This window comes from Schistocerca nitens, chromosome 6 (genome assembly GCF_023898315.1).
Source record: "Schistocerca nitens isolate TAMUIC-IGC-003100 chromosome 6, iqSchNite1.1, whole genome shotgun sequence".
Lineage (NCBI taxonomy): Eukaryota > Metazoa > Arthropoda > Insecta > Orthoptera > Acrididae > Schistocerca > Schistocerca nitens.
Window position 1 is genome coordinate 51,514,357 of NC_064619.1, and position 15,817 is coordinate 51,530,173.

Genomic DNA, 15,817 nt, shown 5'->3' on the forward strand with positions numbered 1-15,817 from the left:
TCGTGGTAATGTGTTTTTGTGTTTAGGTAGTTAGTGCGGTAATGGGGGTTGTGGAAGTGTTTTCAGTGAGTTAACAAGGCTTTTTTTGTTTATGTGTTTGGCTTTTTTGTTAGGTCTGATTAGTTCAGTGTTTGTTGTGCAGATAGAAGTCTGATTTTTTTGTTGATTTTTAGTGAGGTGCAGATAACAGTGAAGTTCATGAGTGGGTGTTTTAGCAGATTTCTGTATGTGTGTGTGTGTGTTTTTTTTGGGCCAACCCAGGTAATATTGCCGGAGGCTTTTGTTGGTAAGCAATTTTTGTTTTGGTTTTATTCTACGATAATTGTAATGTTTTGTCTGTTGTATATGCATGGTAGGACAGTTGTGTTTTAATTCATGTAGTCAATATGGGGTGTTTGGGTTTTTGTTTGTTGGGGTTTTGGCTCCACCTTTCGGAGTTGTAGGTCTTGGTTATTTGGTGTTGATTGCTGCGGTTGAGCTACATAGGTCAAGAGAAACCTCCGATTCCACTTTTCAGGCTTGTAGGTGTTGGTTTTTTGATATCGATAGTTGCAGTTGAGCTATATAGGTCAAAAGAAATGTCAGATTCCTGTCGTTTTGTTGGTTTAGCAGAATGTTGTAATTTAATTTCTTTGGTTTTAGGATGGTTCGGTGTTTCTTTGTTTTTGTATATTTAGCATGTCCCTGCCCTAAACCCCCAAATTTGCACGATTGTTCTGTTAGCTTCATTTTATTTTTGGAGTGAGATGGTATTACCATTTTTATTTCTGCTTGTATTTGTTGGTGTGTGTGTGTGTGTGTTTTGACGTCATTGTCGCCATATTATATTTACACACAAACCTTGTCATTACTCCAGAATACCAGCCTCTCTGGACTGCATAGATGGGAAGAATTACCCTTGCAACACATCCTCCAGAACTCAGTGTCTCCTAGGCTGCATTCCACATCAGTCTCTACCCCTCATCCCATATCCCTGCTTCATTCATTCTACAATCACCTCATCACTGCACCTCCCTCTTCCTCTGTTTTGTGTCTCCCTCCCGATCTACAATCCCACATCATTCTGCATCACAGGCAACTCCCTGTGCTTGTACCAGAGTGAGAGCACTGGTGCCACATTCCCATATTGAGTGCTAGTGATAGAGAGGCGACAGCAACGGAGGCAGCCAGAAACATTTGCACCATGTATGGGGATATCACTGGACAGAGCACGGCAAGAAAATGATTTTTTCGTTTTAAAGATAATTATTTTGACAGTAGTGATCCTCCACGTCAGGAAGACATTCGAGGTTTGATGAAGATGCATTGATTTACAATGATCCTTCTCAGTGTAATCAATAACTGACAAATGTAATGAACTTGATCATTCCACCATTGTGTGATATTTGCATGCAATGATAAAGATTCAAGAATCTGGTGTATGAGTACCACATGCTCTAAACCAAAATCACAAAAATCAGTGGGTCACCATATGTGCACCTCTGCTTGCTTGCCATCAGTTGGCTCGTGAACAACACCGATAATTCCTATCCTGTACGTTACTGGTGACGAGAAATGGTGTCTTTATGCTATCACAAGGAAAAGAAAGGAATGGTTTAGCACAAAAAAAAAAGTAAAGGGGCAGCAACTCCCTACGTGAAGACTTGTTTGCATCCACAAAATGTAATGTTGTTATGCGTCTGGTGGAATAGCGACAGTGTGATGTACTATGAATTGCTTCCCTGGGGTGTAACCATCACTGATTACATGTATGTTGAACAATTGAGACATCTTGCAGATGCAATCCAAAAACAACGATGAGGAGGACTGCGTGAAGTGTAGCTACTCCCATGATGATAATGTCCGCTCACATTCTGCCAGACTGACAAGGGTTGGGAAGTCATTCCGCACATGCCTTATTCACCTGATCTTGCGCCCTCAGATTTTCCCCACGTCTGCTTTCTGTCATCCTCAGACGCAGAGCTTGTAGGCAGTGGTGGTGAGGGTGCCACCACAATTGCCTTGGTCTTGGGGGTCTTCTTTCGACCAGCTGCCTCTGGGCACTTCAACCACTGGCAGGTGTCATCTTTTCCACTAGCAGAAACCTGGGAAGGGAGTGACCCAAGGAACTTCTTTTCCAGATGGAAGTGTGCTTCAAACATGATTCGATGTGTTCTTTGCCTCAAACCCATATGATTTGTACAGTCGCAGAATTGGAAAGTTACCCCAGCCATGGGAGGCTGTTGTTAATAGTGAAGGTGGACATATTATTGCTAATTAAAGTCTCTGTGTGTGTATCTGTTGTTTTTATTGAACTTATGGAAAAACACCATGAGCTTATGCACCAATCCAATATATTCCACTAGAGAGTTTCCATTACCATATTGTCACGTAGAAGAAGGTGTAGTCCTAATTAGATGAATGACAAACACTAACTTCACTTATATACAAAAACACAGAGCGAACTGCCTCCGGTCGGAACACGTACTGTATATATATACAGCTACAGAACATTCCACTAGAATGATTCTTGACATTTGTGGATACTTGTGGAATATACTCGAACTGAATATAGAAATTAAAAGTTTACAGCCCAGCTGAGTTTGGAACTCACGACCCTCCATGCAACAATTTAGTATCATAACCATTACACCACGGTGCTACTCAGCTTTTTCTGCGACTATATTAATCTTAGTGTTAAATAGACTATATTAATCTTAGTGTCAAACAGAATATGTATGCTGAAGTCGAGATATTCATATAAATTATATATGGAGTGGCTATTAGCATACCATTTTTTTTTTAAAGTCTGAAGATTTCGAGTTTCATGCCTAAGCATACTTGCTATTCTTTGAAGACTTAGAGATCATTCCTGTGTTATCTGTTGACTTGTCTGAATGGATGCTTCTTTTTGTTGTAAGCACATTCTTATTATTAATCACAAATCTCAAAAGTGAATGATCTGCTGGTATGTCAGTGAGAACTCCCACCTATTGATCAGAGCTGTTACGTGTGGTTCCTGAATGAAAATGGTGTAAGGTCTGATTGGCCTTCCTTTTTTTTTTTGGGGGGGGGGGGGGAGATAGTAAAGATTTCTACCTAATGAGTTATGCCAAAACATTACCTCTGGTAATTATCATTATAAATAAAGAAACTTGAAGGGATGAGGAAAGTGAACAAACTTGAAATTTTTGTAGAAAAGACCACATCAAAGTAAAAAGTGAAATATCGGAGAAAGGGGAAAAAGTAACCAATTTTCATGGTTGCAGCTAGGTTTGTATATTTCAGTCTTCTGTAAATTATCTGTTGTTGGAGAGAATGTAAGTTGGTATATTATGACTAGCAGTAGCTTAGTAATGTATAGGACACAAAATTTATTTACTTCTTATTACAACAGTGGAAATTCCTGGATGGAATAATAAATGAAGTACAGGAAAGGCAGCCTCTCACCAGCGGTTGACTGACGTGTGACGCACAGAAGCACACAACAGAAAACAGTATTTATGTCAGTTTTCAAGCCCTTTCTCTTTCTGGAGTAGTCTTACACACACACACACACACACACACACCTACCTAATTGTACACGCATGTGTTTTATCTATAGCAATTGCCTAGGCAGATGGAAGTGAGGAGGGGGTAGGGAAGGATTCACAAGGCGTCAAGTGGGTAGTGTGATAGTGTATGGCAGGTATTTCAACAGATGACTCAGTGGCTGCACAGCTATGAGTTGAGAAGGTAATGCATAGAAGAGGGAGTGGAGGAGGGGAGGGAGGGAAGAAAAGAGAGGAAGGTGGATGGAGACAGGGAGGGAAGAGAGACAAGAAGAGGGATGGAAAGAGTGGGAGAGGGAGAGAGCCCAGATGTGGTGGGAGGGGGGGGGGAGAGAGTGGTGAGAGGACATACACAATTTGGATATGAAACAGTAGTGTGGACAGAGAAGGAAAAGGTAATGTGAGCCATTGGGAAATAAGATTACTGGATGTTTTGGCAGGGTAGTTGTGATAGTGCAGGATATGCTGGGGGCACAATTCTCACCTGTTTAGTTCAGAAAAACTAGTGCCGGAGGGGGGTATCCAAATAGTGTAGCATCTGTTGAAGTCATTTGCATTGTGTTATGTTGTGCAGCATGTACAGCAACTGGATGGTCAAGTTTGCAGTTTGCCACAGTTTGGCAGTGGCCATTCATGCAAGTAGACGATCAGTTAATTGTAATGCTCACATAGAACACTGTACAATAGTTGCAGCAGAGTTGATATATAACATGGCTGATTTCACATATAGCCCTGTCTTTTTAGGGTAGGAAATGCCTGTGATTGGACTGCTGTAGGAGGTGTTGGATGGGTGTATGGGACAGGTCTTGCACATGTGTCAGCCACAAGGGCATGACGTGGGGTGTAGGGTTGGGAATAGAATTGGAATAGGGATGAACAAGGATATTCTGTTGGTTGTGTGGGTGGCAGAACACAACTCTGGGTGGTGAGTAGGATATTGTGTTGGACATCCCTCATCTCAGGGCGCATTGAAAGGTAGCCAAAGCCCTGGTGAAGGATGTGGTTGAACTTTTAGAGGTCAGGGCGATTCTGGGTGATCAGAGGATTGCTGGTCTATGGCTTTTAACAGATTTACTGGTGTCAGAGGTGTAGAGGACGCGGGAGATATGTTTATGAATGAGCTGGCTAGGATACTGTCTTGTCAGTAAAGACTTTGGTAACTCCTGCTTTCGATTGCAGGTGCCCATGGGTGGCAAGTCTGCAAGAGTCACAGTACCAATAGAGCATGGCCATGCTGGCTAATGATACAAAGCCACACCAGTTACTCATTCATACTCTTGCCCTGCAATTAATGATAAGGCTGCTGCCCGTTCAGGAACTATCAGTTAGTCTGGTCTCTCCACAGATACTCCTCTGATGTAATTGCATCTATGCTGTCTGTAACATTAAGGCACACAGTTTTGTAACCCTTGGGACAAACAATATTTATTGAACACAAGTAACTTCTGTAACAACAAATTTAAGTTGTCTATTATTTCGCTAACCTGATGGAAGATTTATCTGGCCAAAATAAAAATTAATATGATGTAGATTCAGACTAGTTGATTAAATCCAAGCAGTGCTCAGCTGTAAGCATGCTTTCTTCCAAGTTCCATTACTCCTAGTGATGGTGGAAACCACAAGTTCCTAATTCATAGCACTATGCACACAGTAAGCAGTTGCAGCGGTCGGAGTCCACAAATAGAGGCGAGTTGAATAACTGCAAATGTGGAAGAGACCGTTGCCTGGCAGCCTTATATTTGACTGCTGTGGAAATTTACTTGGCCGCCCTGCGATATTGGCCACATTCGTGGTGCAGTTGTCCTCACTGGTGTGGGCGATGATATGCATATTGATATTATTGATACATCTGTATCCTTCATTTTCACATCATCGCAAGTGTCCCCCCACACCCTGCCCATGGCATTCAGTTGGCTTCCACAAAGTCTGAGCATTATTGATAAAAATACTGGATTATGACAGGCAGAGCATTGCCTTATGAACCATAATAATGTGACAACTGAGTTTCAGTATGTTACTGCAGGCAATGCTGCAGAATACTAAGGATGTTGTCAGTCAGACTAAACCTTGGCATTACATCAAGAGAAGAATGTGGTCTCAGAGTAAAATTACATATGTATGGCATGTTGTTCAACAGATCAGCACACCGAGGGGAACACTGCAGAAATAATTTTGTGATACATGAAACAATGGAAACTCCAGGCAGGGATATCAACATTGTAGGGGAAGATAGATTGCTACTTAACGAGCTGCCGGAGTCCGCGGTCATGTGTACATGAAGTGCGCTTGATGGTGTGTATGGATATGTGTGTTTCTCTTTTGCTGATGAAGGCTATGGACTGAAAGCTTTGTGTAACTGTCTTTTAATTGTGCTTGTCTGCAGCTTACATTTGTTCTTTATGGCGAGTAGCAATCTATCTTTTCCTATATTTGTGATATGTAAGATATACAAAAATTTTAATGTGTCCTGTCAGTAGTTTCTAATCTGAATTTTATTGGTACAGGCAGGCATGCACAGCTTTTGCAAGTTAAAAGTTCCAAGATAACTATGGTGCATGTAGTTACGGGAAAGGATGAGAATTAATAAGTTTTTGAAATTATCTGGAGAAAACTGTGTAATTGTGAATAAGAATTGCTGTCCAGTACATACCTTAAGGGAAGTCAAAGTGCCAATAGATAGGTGGACCCCTCTACAGTCTGAGAGACACACCCTTTCTTCTCCTTACTTCTTAACCCTGCCCCCTCCCCCCTCCCTCGGGAAGGAACTGGGCCATTTCGTACCAAGTTGTCTAATTTCGGAAAAAGTTCCCATAATGAATTTTGCTGAAATTTTGTGTGAACATTTGCACACGTTCTCAGTGAACACTGGTAGAGTTTTACTGCCGCCAATTTGCGGAGATATAGCGATTTCTTTGATCTCATAGTGCTGCTATCAACAGTGCACCCATGAGTTTTTGGCAACTTTAAAACAATACCATCTTGTACAACTCTCTGCCCTCTCTTAAGCAAATTAATAATAATAAAAAAGATTTACAAGCGATTTGCATATAGATAATTTGAAGCAAAGTCGGCCGAAGAAATAGATGCCCGAAAAAAAATGTGAAATTTAGCTTTATATCCACCAGTAATTGTGGGATATACCTGAAACTCTGCCATAATAACTTACCAATACATGTTATTGAATTTAAAATTTCATTCTCCTGCTGCTTTCCAATAGTTTACAAATTGAGGGCAAAAATGATGATTTTTCTAAAAATGTCAAAAATGGCTAATTTTGGTCTACTTTTACAAAAAAATCCTCTGCAAACTGTTTTAAACAGTTTCCATTTGAATGACCATGTTTTTAACCACCTTAAAAGCTGTATTTGGTTCAGTAATGTAAGCATATAAGGCCCCAAAAAATAATGAGAAGATGGTGGTGCATTGTAGATGGGACCATATTCTGCTGGTACTCAAATTTGACATCTTTTGTTATGTTCTACAATTGTTTAGTTCTCCCTGTGAAAGATAATCAAAGGCTAGAGTCAGAAAAACTGAAAGTAAGTATGGTAGTAAAAAATTCAAGTAGCTTGAAGTAAACAAGCTTAGGATCCTAAAAGAGACCTCCTTTAGGTTTGGTCTCTGACATTTATAGAAATGTATCATCAGCTTGGGATCCTGTGTAAAGAAACCCTTATTGGGTTATGGAACGTGCGGTAAAGAAACTCACCTGTGACATCTGTTGCGCAGCTATTAGGGTAGCCCTTTTGGCAATGGGGATGCTCTTTTTCTCACCTAAAAGTGGCAAACGCTCCCTGGATCACATCAAGACATTATGCAATTTTTCACGTGTACACTAGTGTTCCAGATTAACTGCAAACTATCTCACAAACTGTACACTTTAACTTAAACCAGAACGTATGATGTCAATAGCATTCCACATTAAAAAGACACACTAATTAATCTCCATAACACAACTGTGAGCTTCACCAAAATTTACATGATGTAACAGTGGTGTAAGACCTGAAGGACATTTACATGAAGTGTACTGCAGCTGGTGAAGTTTATAGCCTGTTTGATTTCGTAGCTATAGCAGAAAACCAGACTAAAATATATCATGATGAGTTGTGGGGGGGGGGGGGGCAAAAAAAAAAAAAAAAAAAAAAAAAAAAAAAAAAAAAAAAAAAACTAAAAACCTTGTTTTAAAGTTTTTCGAATTATTCACACATTGTCTCACTTCCCAATCATGAAGACTTGTGATATTGCTTCCGCAGAGAGTACTAAACAACTGCAGAACATAATAAAATCTTTCAGATTTAATTTGCATACCAGCAGGATATGGGCCCATTTTCAATACACCTCCACCATATTGACATTTTTGGGGCCTTATGTTCATGGTTTGAAAAACAAAATAATTTTTTTTGGTGGTTTAGAACATAGTCTTCTTAATGAAAATGATTTAGAGTGTCTGCAGACGACCCTTTTTTGTAAAAGTGGGTCAAGAAGTAGCAGTTTTTGGCATTTTTTTGGAAAAATTGTCATTTTGGCCCTAAGTTTGTAAACTACTGGAAAACAGTAGCAGAATGAAATTTTATATTCTGATATCTTATGTTGACAAGTTATTATGTGCAAAGTTACAGGTGTATCCTGTAATTATGTCCAGAGATATAAAAAGCTAAACTTCACATTTTTTCAAGTGTCTTATTTTTTCGGTGAACATTGCTTGACCTTGACGTTTTTTAGTGCTCACTTTGCAAATCAAATGTAGTTTTTATGTGGTTTAGAACATGGTCTTTCTGATGAAAATGGTTTAAAAGAGTTTGAAGAAGACTTTTTTTTTCTAAAAATGGGTTAAAATTAACCACTTTTTGCATTTTTAGAAAAATCATCAACTTTACTCAATTTGTAAGCTATTGAAACACAGTAGGAGGATGAAATGTTATATTTTAAGACCTTGTATTGGTAAGTTATTATGTGCACGATTTCGGGTGTATCCCCTAATTACTTCCGGAGGTATAAGAAGCTAAGCTTCACATTTTTTTCGAGCACCTATTTTTTTCGCTGACCTTGCTTCAAATTATGCACATGAAATTCACTCACTTTTCATTATTTCGCTTAAGAGAGTGCAAAAAGCTGTACAAGATGAACTAGTTTTGTTTATTTCAAGAAAATATTGCCGGAGCTGATATTTCTCAAAGTTGCCGAAAACTCACGGGTGCACTGTTGATATCTGTGTTATGGGGTTAAACAAATGACTATATCTCTGGAAGCATGGAATAATTATCGTGAAACTTTACCAATGCTCATTGGCAACATGTGCAATTGTTCATAAAAAATTTCATCAAAATCTGTTGCCATGGTAAGTGGGAACCTCTAGACCAATTAACATGGAATGATCCAACTACTAGCTCCGAAAGCTATTGTAGTGTATGTGCTTGTATGTTTGTCGTTTGTCAGTACTGTCATTTTATTACTTCTTAAATTATTTGAAGTAAGGAAATGTGTAATTTGGCTTGTGATGATCAGTGCACCATAGATTATTATTGCAAAGTGTTTTTCATGTATGGTCAATTCTGAGACAGATCAAATTACATGTTTGTGAAATCTCTTCATAAAGAGGTGAAAGGTTATTAGAAATGGTACACAAGCTTGGGCAGGGCAGGGATGAGAAGGAAAGTAAGCCATCTGCTTTTCAATTGAACCATCCAAGTATTCAGATTAACTGAGTCAGGGAAACCATAGCAGATCTAGACTAGAAGTGCTTTGAAATCCTACTCCTGAATGTGTTTCCAGTGCACTACACTCTGTGCCACCTCTGTCAGTGTCTTCATTTATGGTGTGGGGTGCTGCTGCTGGTGAATTGTGTGTATTCTCATTTTATCCACTTGCCATATTTATGTGTTTTAGCATGTGGATTTTATTTTCAGATTTTCAGGCTACTTTAGGACATCTTGTTCCACGAGCTAATGCAGAAATACAATCAAATGGAGCATTTGGGGTTATACAGCGCCTCATTCCAGAGAAGGCACACCTTTTCAATGTTACTGTGGATCCTAGTATTGGCCCTGTTGCAAGGGATACATTTAAGGTTGGTGATTGAGTAATTATTAAGGGAAAACAAAAATGGTACATGCTCTACCACTTTGCAAGTAAAATATATCTTTCTGTTAAATATTTGTTTGTGTAATCTGTGTAATTGTGGTCATTATCTCGTCCCGGATTTTCCATTATTTGTGTAATTAATTTTTCACTCTACAGGGGAATGTAATTAATTTTTCACTCTACAGGGGAAGATAAATGCAAACTTGCTGACAGATTAAAAGTGTGGCAGACTGAGATCCAAACAGTGGAAGCAATTGGTTGCAAATGTATTGAAACTATTAATAAAACCTGTATATGTATGTTAATACAGTTCTAGAAAAAATAAATTTTCAGGTTGCTTTCTTATATTGAAGGAATAGTTTTGATTTAAGGCGCTATTTATAATGTGTGACTGAGTAACAGACTACAAATTTAAAGGTCCAGGATTCAAATCCAGTCAGTACTCCAATGTTTTCTGTCATTCGTCACTTCATTTACCTGTAACAGAATCCATGATGTTAAATTGTAGGCCCTCCTACAACTGGGTGTGTAAGTCAGTTCTAAGGTTGCAGGAAGGCAACGGCGTACAACTTCATATAGGGGAAATACAGAAGCGTCCGATCTTACCCGTCGGCTTTGACCCATGACGTCACAAATACCGCGGAAACGACTATAAACAATTCCAATATGGCGGATATAAAAACATCGCATACGTATTGTAAACACTGAAATACACAAGTTTCACAAAAAGCCTAATGACTGTAACGGGACAAGCGTGGGAAATTAGGGGTTTTTGGGTGGGGAGAAACTAAATATACAGAAATGTAGCCACCGACCGCCATTCAAAACCACGCAAAACAACGAAATAAATCAACATCACAAAACTGACCAAATACCAAAAAACACATTGCTATCCATAATCGGACACTTCCCTTAACCTATATAGCTCAACAGAACCTACCGATCACATCCCCCAATAGAAAACTAAGAAACGAAAGCTTCCCTTACACCTACATACATCGGCAGTTATGCAGTTTAGCAGGTACGGAAAAAATTTTTCATTTTTTTTCAAAATTTGATCATCATGTGTCGTTATGCGGTGGGGGGAAATACAGAAGCGTCCGATCTTACCCGTCGGCTTTGACCCATGACGTCACAAATACCGCGGAAACGACTATAAACAATTCCAATATGGCGGATATAAAAACATCGCATACGTATTGTAAACACTGAAATACACAAGTTTCACAAAAAGCCTAATGACTGTAACGGGACAAGCGTGGGAAATTAGGGGTTTTTGGGTGGGGAGAAACTAAATATACAGAAATGTAGCCACCGACCGCCATTCAAAACCACGCAAAACAACGAAATAAATCAACATCACAAAACTGACCAAATACCAAAAAACACATTGCTATCCATAATCGGACACTTCCCTTAACCTATATAGCTCAACAGAACCTACCGATCACATCCCCCAATAGAAAACTAAGAAACGAAAGCTTCCCTTACACCTACATACATCGGCAGTTATGCAGTTTAGCAGGTACGGAAAAAATTTTTCATTTTTTTTCAAAATTTGATCATCATGTGTCGTTATGCGGTGGGGGGAAATACAGAAGCGTCCGATCTTACCCGTCGGCTTTGACCCATGACGTCACAAATACCGCGGAAACGACTATAAACAATTCCAATATGGCGGATATAAAAACATCGCATACGTATTGTAAACACTGAAATACACAAGTTTCACAAAAAGCCTAATGACTGTAACGGGACAAGCGTGGGAAATTAGGGGTTTTTGGGTGGGGAGAAACTAAATATACAGAAATGTAGCCACCGACCGCCATTCAAAACCACGCAAAACAACGAAATAAATCAACATCACAAAACTGACCAAATACCAAAAAACACATTGCTATCCATAATCGGACACTTCCCTTAACCTATATAGCTCAACAGAACCTACCGATCACATCCCCCAATAGAAAACTAAGAAACGAAAGCTTCCCTTACACCTACATACATCGGCAGTTATGCAGTTTAGCAGGTACGGAAAAAATTTTTCATTTTTTTTCAAAATTTGATCATCATGTGTCGTTATGCGGTGGGGGGAGTCTGCAGTGCCCCCCCATCCCCCCACAGGCTTCATTAGTGTCAAATCAATATTTTCGAATCATAGGCGGCCGCTGCCGCGGCCGCATTCCAAAAAAAAACTCCCAACCTAACCTCAAGTGGGCTACGCTACAGATCAATATGTTCATGAAATTGCTTCATATTACGTATACATGTTCATTAGTGTCAAATCAATATTTTCGAATCATAGGCGGCCGCTGCCGCGGCCGCATTCCAAAAAAAAAACTCCCAACCTAACCTCAAGTGGGCTACGCTACAGATCAATATGTTCATCAAATTGCTTCATATTACGTATACATGTTCATTAGTGTCAAATCAATATTTTCGAATCATAGGCGGCCGCTGCCGCGGCCGCATTCCAAAAAAAAACTCCCAACCTAACCTCGTATTCAGGGCTACGCTACAGATCAATGTGTAGGTCCCTTACGTCACGGGTCAAAGCCGACGCGTGAGATCGGATGTTTCCAACCTATACCCAATACACAAAACATACATAAATAACCAAAAAAAAAACGGAACTTACCTCAAAAAAGTTCCAGCTCCACAAACTAGATTGGCCACCACAATCACACACAAATGCACACACGCACGCACGCACACACACACACACACACACACACACACACACACACACACACACACACACACACACACATACAAAAACACACACACACACACCAACAAAAAAATACTGAACTAAAATAAAAACCCAACCCACCCAAACGTCAACCCAACCATGAACACACCACCAAAGAGCACCACAAATAAAAACAAGACATCTACAAACACGCCACAATCGCAAACCAAACTCCGCGCCGTAATGACGTCACACACCACAACACGCTTACGTCACGGGTCAAAGCCGACGAGTAAGATCGGACGTTTCTGTTGACCCCATATAGGACCATGACTGGTAGAGCACTGTGATGCTTAAACCAAACATTGTATATTACTACTGACTTGTGCTTGCTGTGGAAGAATCGATTAAGACAACTTTTTTGGGAGAGGTACATTTTGGGTGGCACATGATTTGGTTTGATCACATACTCTTGTCTTTTTTTAATGCATGTAAAAGTTACCTGTTTATTGTTAACAGTCTGCCATATTCATATCCTTTCATGGTGTTTGCATCCATTTTGTTTGGTTGTCCTGACATTAAAAATAAACACAATCTAACTTTGTAAGACTGCAACAATGTCAAAGTTTCCAAAAATGTAAACTTACGGAGCTTTTTATAAATGTCTAAGTTCAGATGTATCAGCTACATTTGTATTGCCTTTTTAGGTAATAAAAGAAAGTGACAGTGAAATTGTTCATATAATTGGAACTAGTGGTGTAGCTGCAGCATGGGGCTTTCATCATTATCTGAAATATTACTGTGGATGCCATGTGTCGTGGGAAGCAACACAACTGAACCTGCCACAAGCATTGCCAGAAGTAAACATAACTATTACATCCCGTGATAGGTTTGTGATTTTTTCCTTGTGAATATTATTGTCATAATGTGGAAATTAAGTTTTGATTGCATGTAAATTTGCTGCACTGTTTGATTTATTTTTCTGATTAACGTAGGTTTCGATATTATCAAAATGTCTGCACTACAAGCTACAGTTTTGTCTGGTGGGACTGGGCACGATGGGAGAAAGAAATTGATTGGATGGCCATGAACAGCATTAATTTGGCTCTTGCATTCAATGGTCAGGAAGCTATATGGCTGCAAGTGTATAAGAGGCTGAATATGACTGCTGACGAAATTGATGAACATTTTACAGGGCCTGCTTTTTTTGCCTGGTAGAGTATTTTACATTTCAGCTTGCTTTTGATGCTGGTAAACTGTGTGATTGTTTGTATATTTTGTGTTATTGTCATTAACGTTTTTTTCAGTGTAGCACAATTACAGCATATCACTAAGATTCCCTATCTTTACTGAAGTTAGTAGGATTTTTTGTATCCAGTTTTGCAACAATGATAAATGTGATTTCTTCTATTGCCTTATTTCTCTATGTTAGGTACACAGAATGAATTAACAACAAACTATTACTGTAAACTTGAGTTAGTGTAGCGGCACCATTTCCACAATGCAAGTAAACTACAATGGGGCTTTTATTCTTCAAATCTTTGTCATAGCTCTGTTTACATCAGTGTAATTTCATTCATAAACAATGCATGCAGAAAATTATCCATATAACAATTTGTCATTATGATAGCAATACTTCATAACTCAAAAACAAATTCTGAGTTACATATTTCTTCATGATATGAAATACCCCATATTTCAATATAGGTAGGATTGGCATTTCTATACCAAAGTGTCAAAATCTTTTATGTTGTAATGCTCAACGCTTAAGGTACGGAACCTCATGTCTCAGAAGAATGTTTCTGATTGGAAATTTACCACATTTCTTTCACTGTTCTGCCTGTGTAATAATTACTTTGAGTTTGTTGGCATTATTTATAACATACTTCGTGTAATTTAAAAGTGTTACAGTGTAGTGATTAATACACAATAAGTTACTAATTGCTCAAGTGATTAGTCAATGTATGCAGAAGTTTACATGGGCTATCCAAAAATGGAAAGAACACAAATAACGAAGTACTTTATTTTCAATAAGAAAACAATCAAGTACAAGCATCATGGGGCATATGAATAAGGTGGAGAATGTACTTAATACTCGAAATTTCGGAGAACATTCTGAGGTTCTTATGATTAAAGTGTGTCGGAGAATATACTTTACCCAAGAATTTGCCCAGCATGAGTAAAATGGTGGTGGGAGTTGCTCAGAACAAAGAACATTCTCGATTTTCATATGAGTAAAACTATAAGAGTTTCTCAAAACCGGAGAACATACTCTGTGTTTTGAAGTGAGCTCTGTAGCGTACTTTGAACTGATTTAGTTCTGTTGAGGTTTAAGTGTTATCGACTTTTTGATAGTAATGGCAGAATTTATGTTGCTTGAAAAACAAAAAGAGATACACGTAAACCGAAGAAATACTGAAGAGAGAAACTAGAAGTTTGTACGGGTTTAACAATAATAACATTGTTTGTCCGGTGAACTTCCTTCCAGAAAATCTTGAAAGAAGAGGGAGCAACCCTTCAAAGTGAAAATTAAAACATTTTTGTTGCTCTTTGGCACACCGAAGTTTTCAGACTGATTTACAAGTAGACTTTGGTGGACACCAAATAGCTGTATCACTGATATTTCCAGATGTTCGTCATCATTTCTTCTCACTGCATAAATCTTGTATCTTGTTATATTAGAAGTACGTAGGCTGATCAGAAAAATTAACAACTGGTTTATTACAAACCTAGTGATCTGTTTCTCATAACGACCGCTTATGTACTTAACGCGCGAGCAGACCATTATGCACCATATTTAACCAACATTATCTCATGTTAGGAAACTCTGACAGTGTTCGGGTTTGGAGTAGATGAAAAGGTCATATAATCTTAAGATTTCTTTTGCATAATGTGTTCACCTGACTTCAATAATAAAAAAGTTTCGTGTCTATCAAAAATTTGGTAACATTGCAAGAAAATGCATTTTCATAAACTGTCCGTGATCGTCTTAATAATTCGTTGCTGCACATAAAAGTAAAATCGAAACTCAGTGCAACCCTTTCAGAACACATTGATGCCAGTTCAATATTTGTACATTGAATAGTTTGCCTGTTTGAGTGACTGAATGAAATGTAACATATGCTCGCATTCTGTGCTGGACACGGCAGATGACACATACGGAGAACCTTCTCAATGGGAAAGAGAGATAGTGAGAAGGAACTTCCTCATCAGAGAATATGCTTTGAATTTTTTATTCATGTGAAATTGAGAACTTTCTCAAAGAATGTCCTTTTGCTCTGAAAATCTTCTCTCGAGAATATTTTAATTTTTTCTTCATACGACCATTATAAAATAAAATCCACCAACAAAAATAAAGTTAGCTTAGATTTAAATTGTGTAATGTGTAATTCTTCCTCCATCTTATTGTGTGTTATTGTACCAAAGCTTATCTTTCATTTTGTGGCTGCATCTCTCTCTCTCTCTCTCTCTCTCTCTCTCTCTCTCTCTCTCTGTGTGTGTGTGTGTGTGTGTG

At 38.7% G+C, this 15,817-nt stretch overlaps 1 protein-coding gene across 8 annotated transcripts in view; it reads left to right on the top strand.

Moving 5' to 3' along the window:
- Positions 1–15,817, top strand: part of LOC126262725 (alpha-N-acetylglucosaminidase) — a 367,572-nt gene that overhangs the window by 18,972 nt on the left and 332,783 nt on the right. For all 8 annotated transcript variants that reach the window (XM_049959519.1, XM_049959518.1, XM_049959521.1 and 5 more), the window contains exons 2-4: positions 9,437–9,597; positions 13,011–13,192; positions 13,299–13,517. In XM_049959519.1, the coding sequence (XP_049815476.1) occupies positions 9,437–9,597; positions 13,011–13,192; positions 13,299–13,517 (562 nt within the window). The remainder of the gene's footprint in view (positions 1–9,436; positions 9,598–13,010; positions 13,193–13,298; positions 13,518–15,817) is intronic.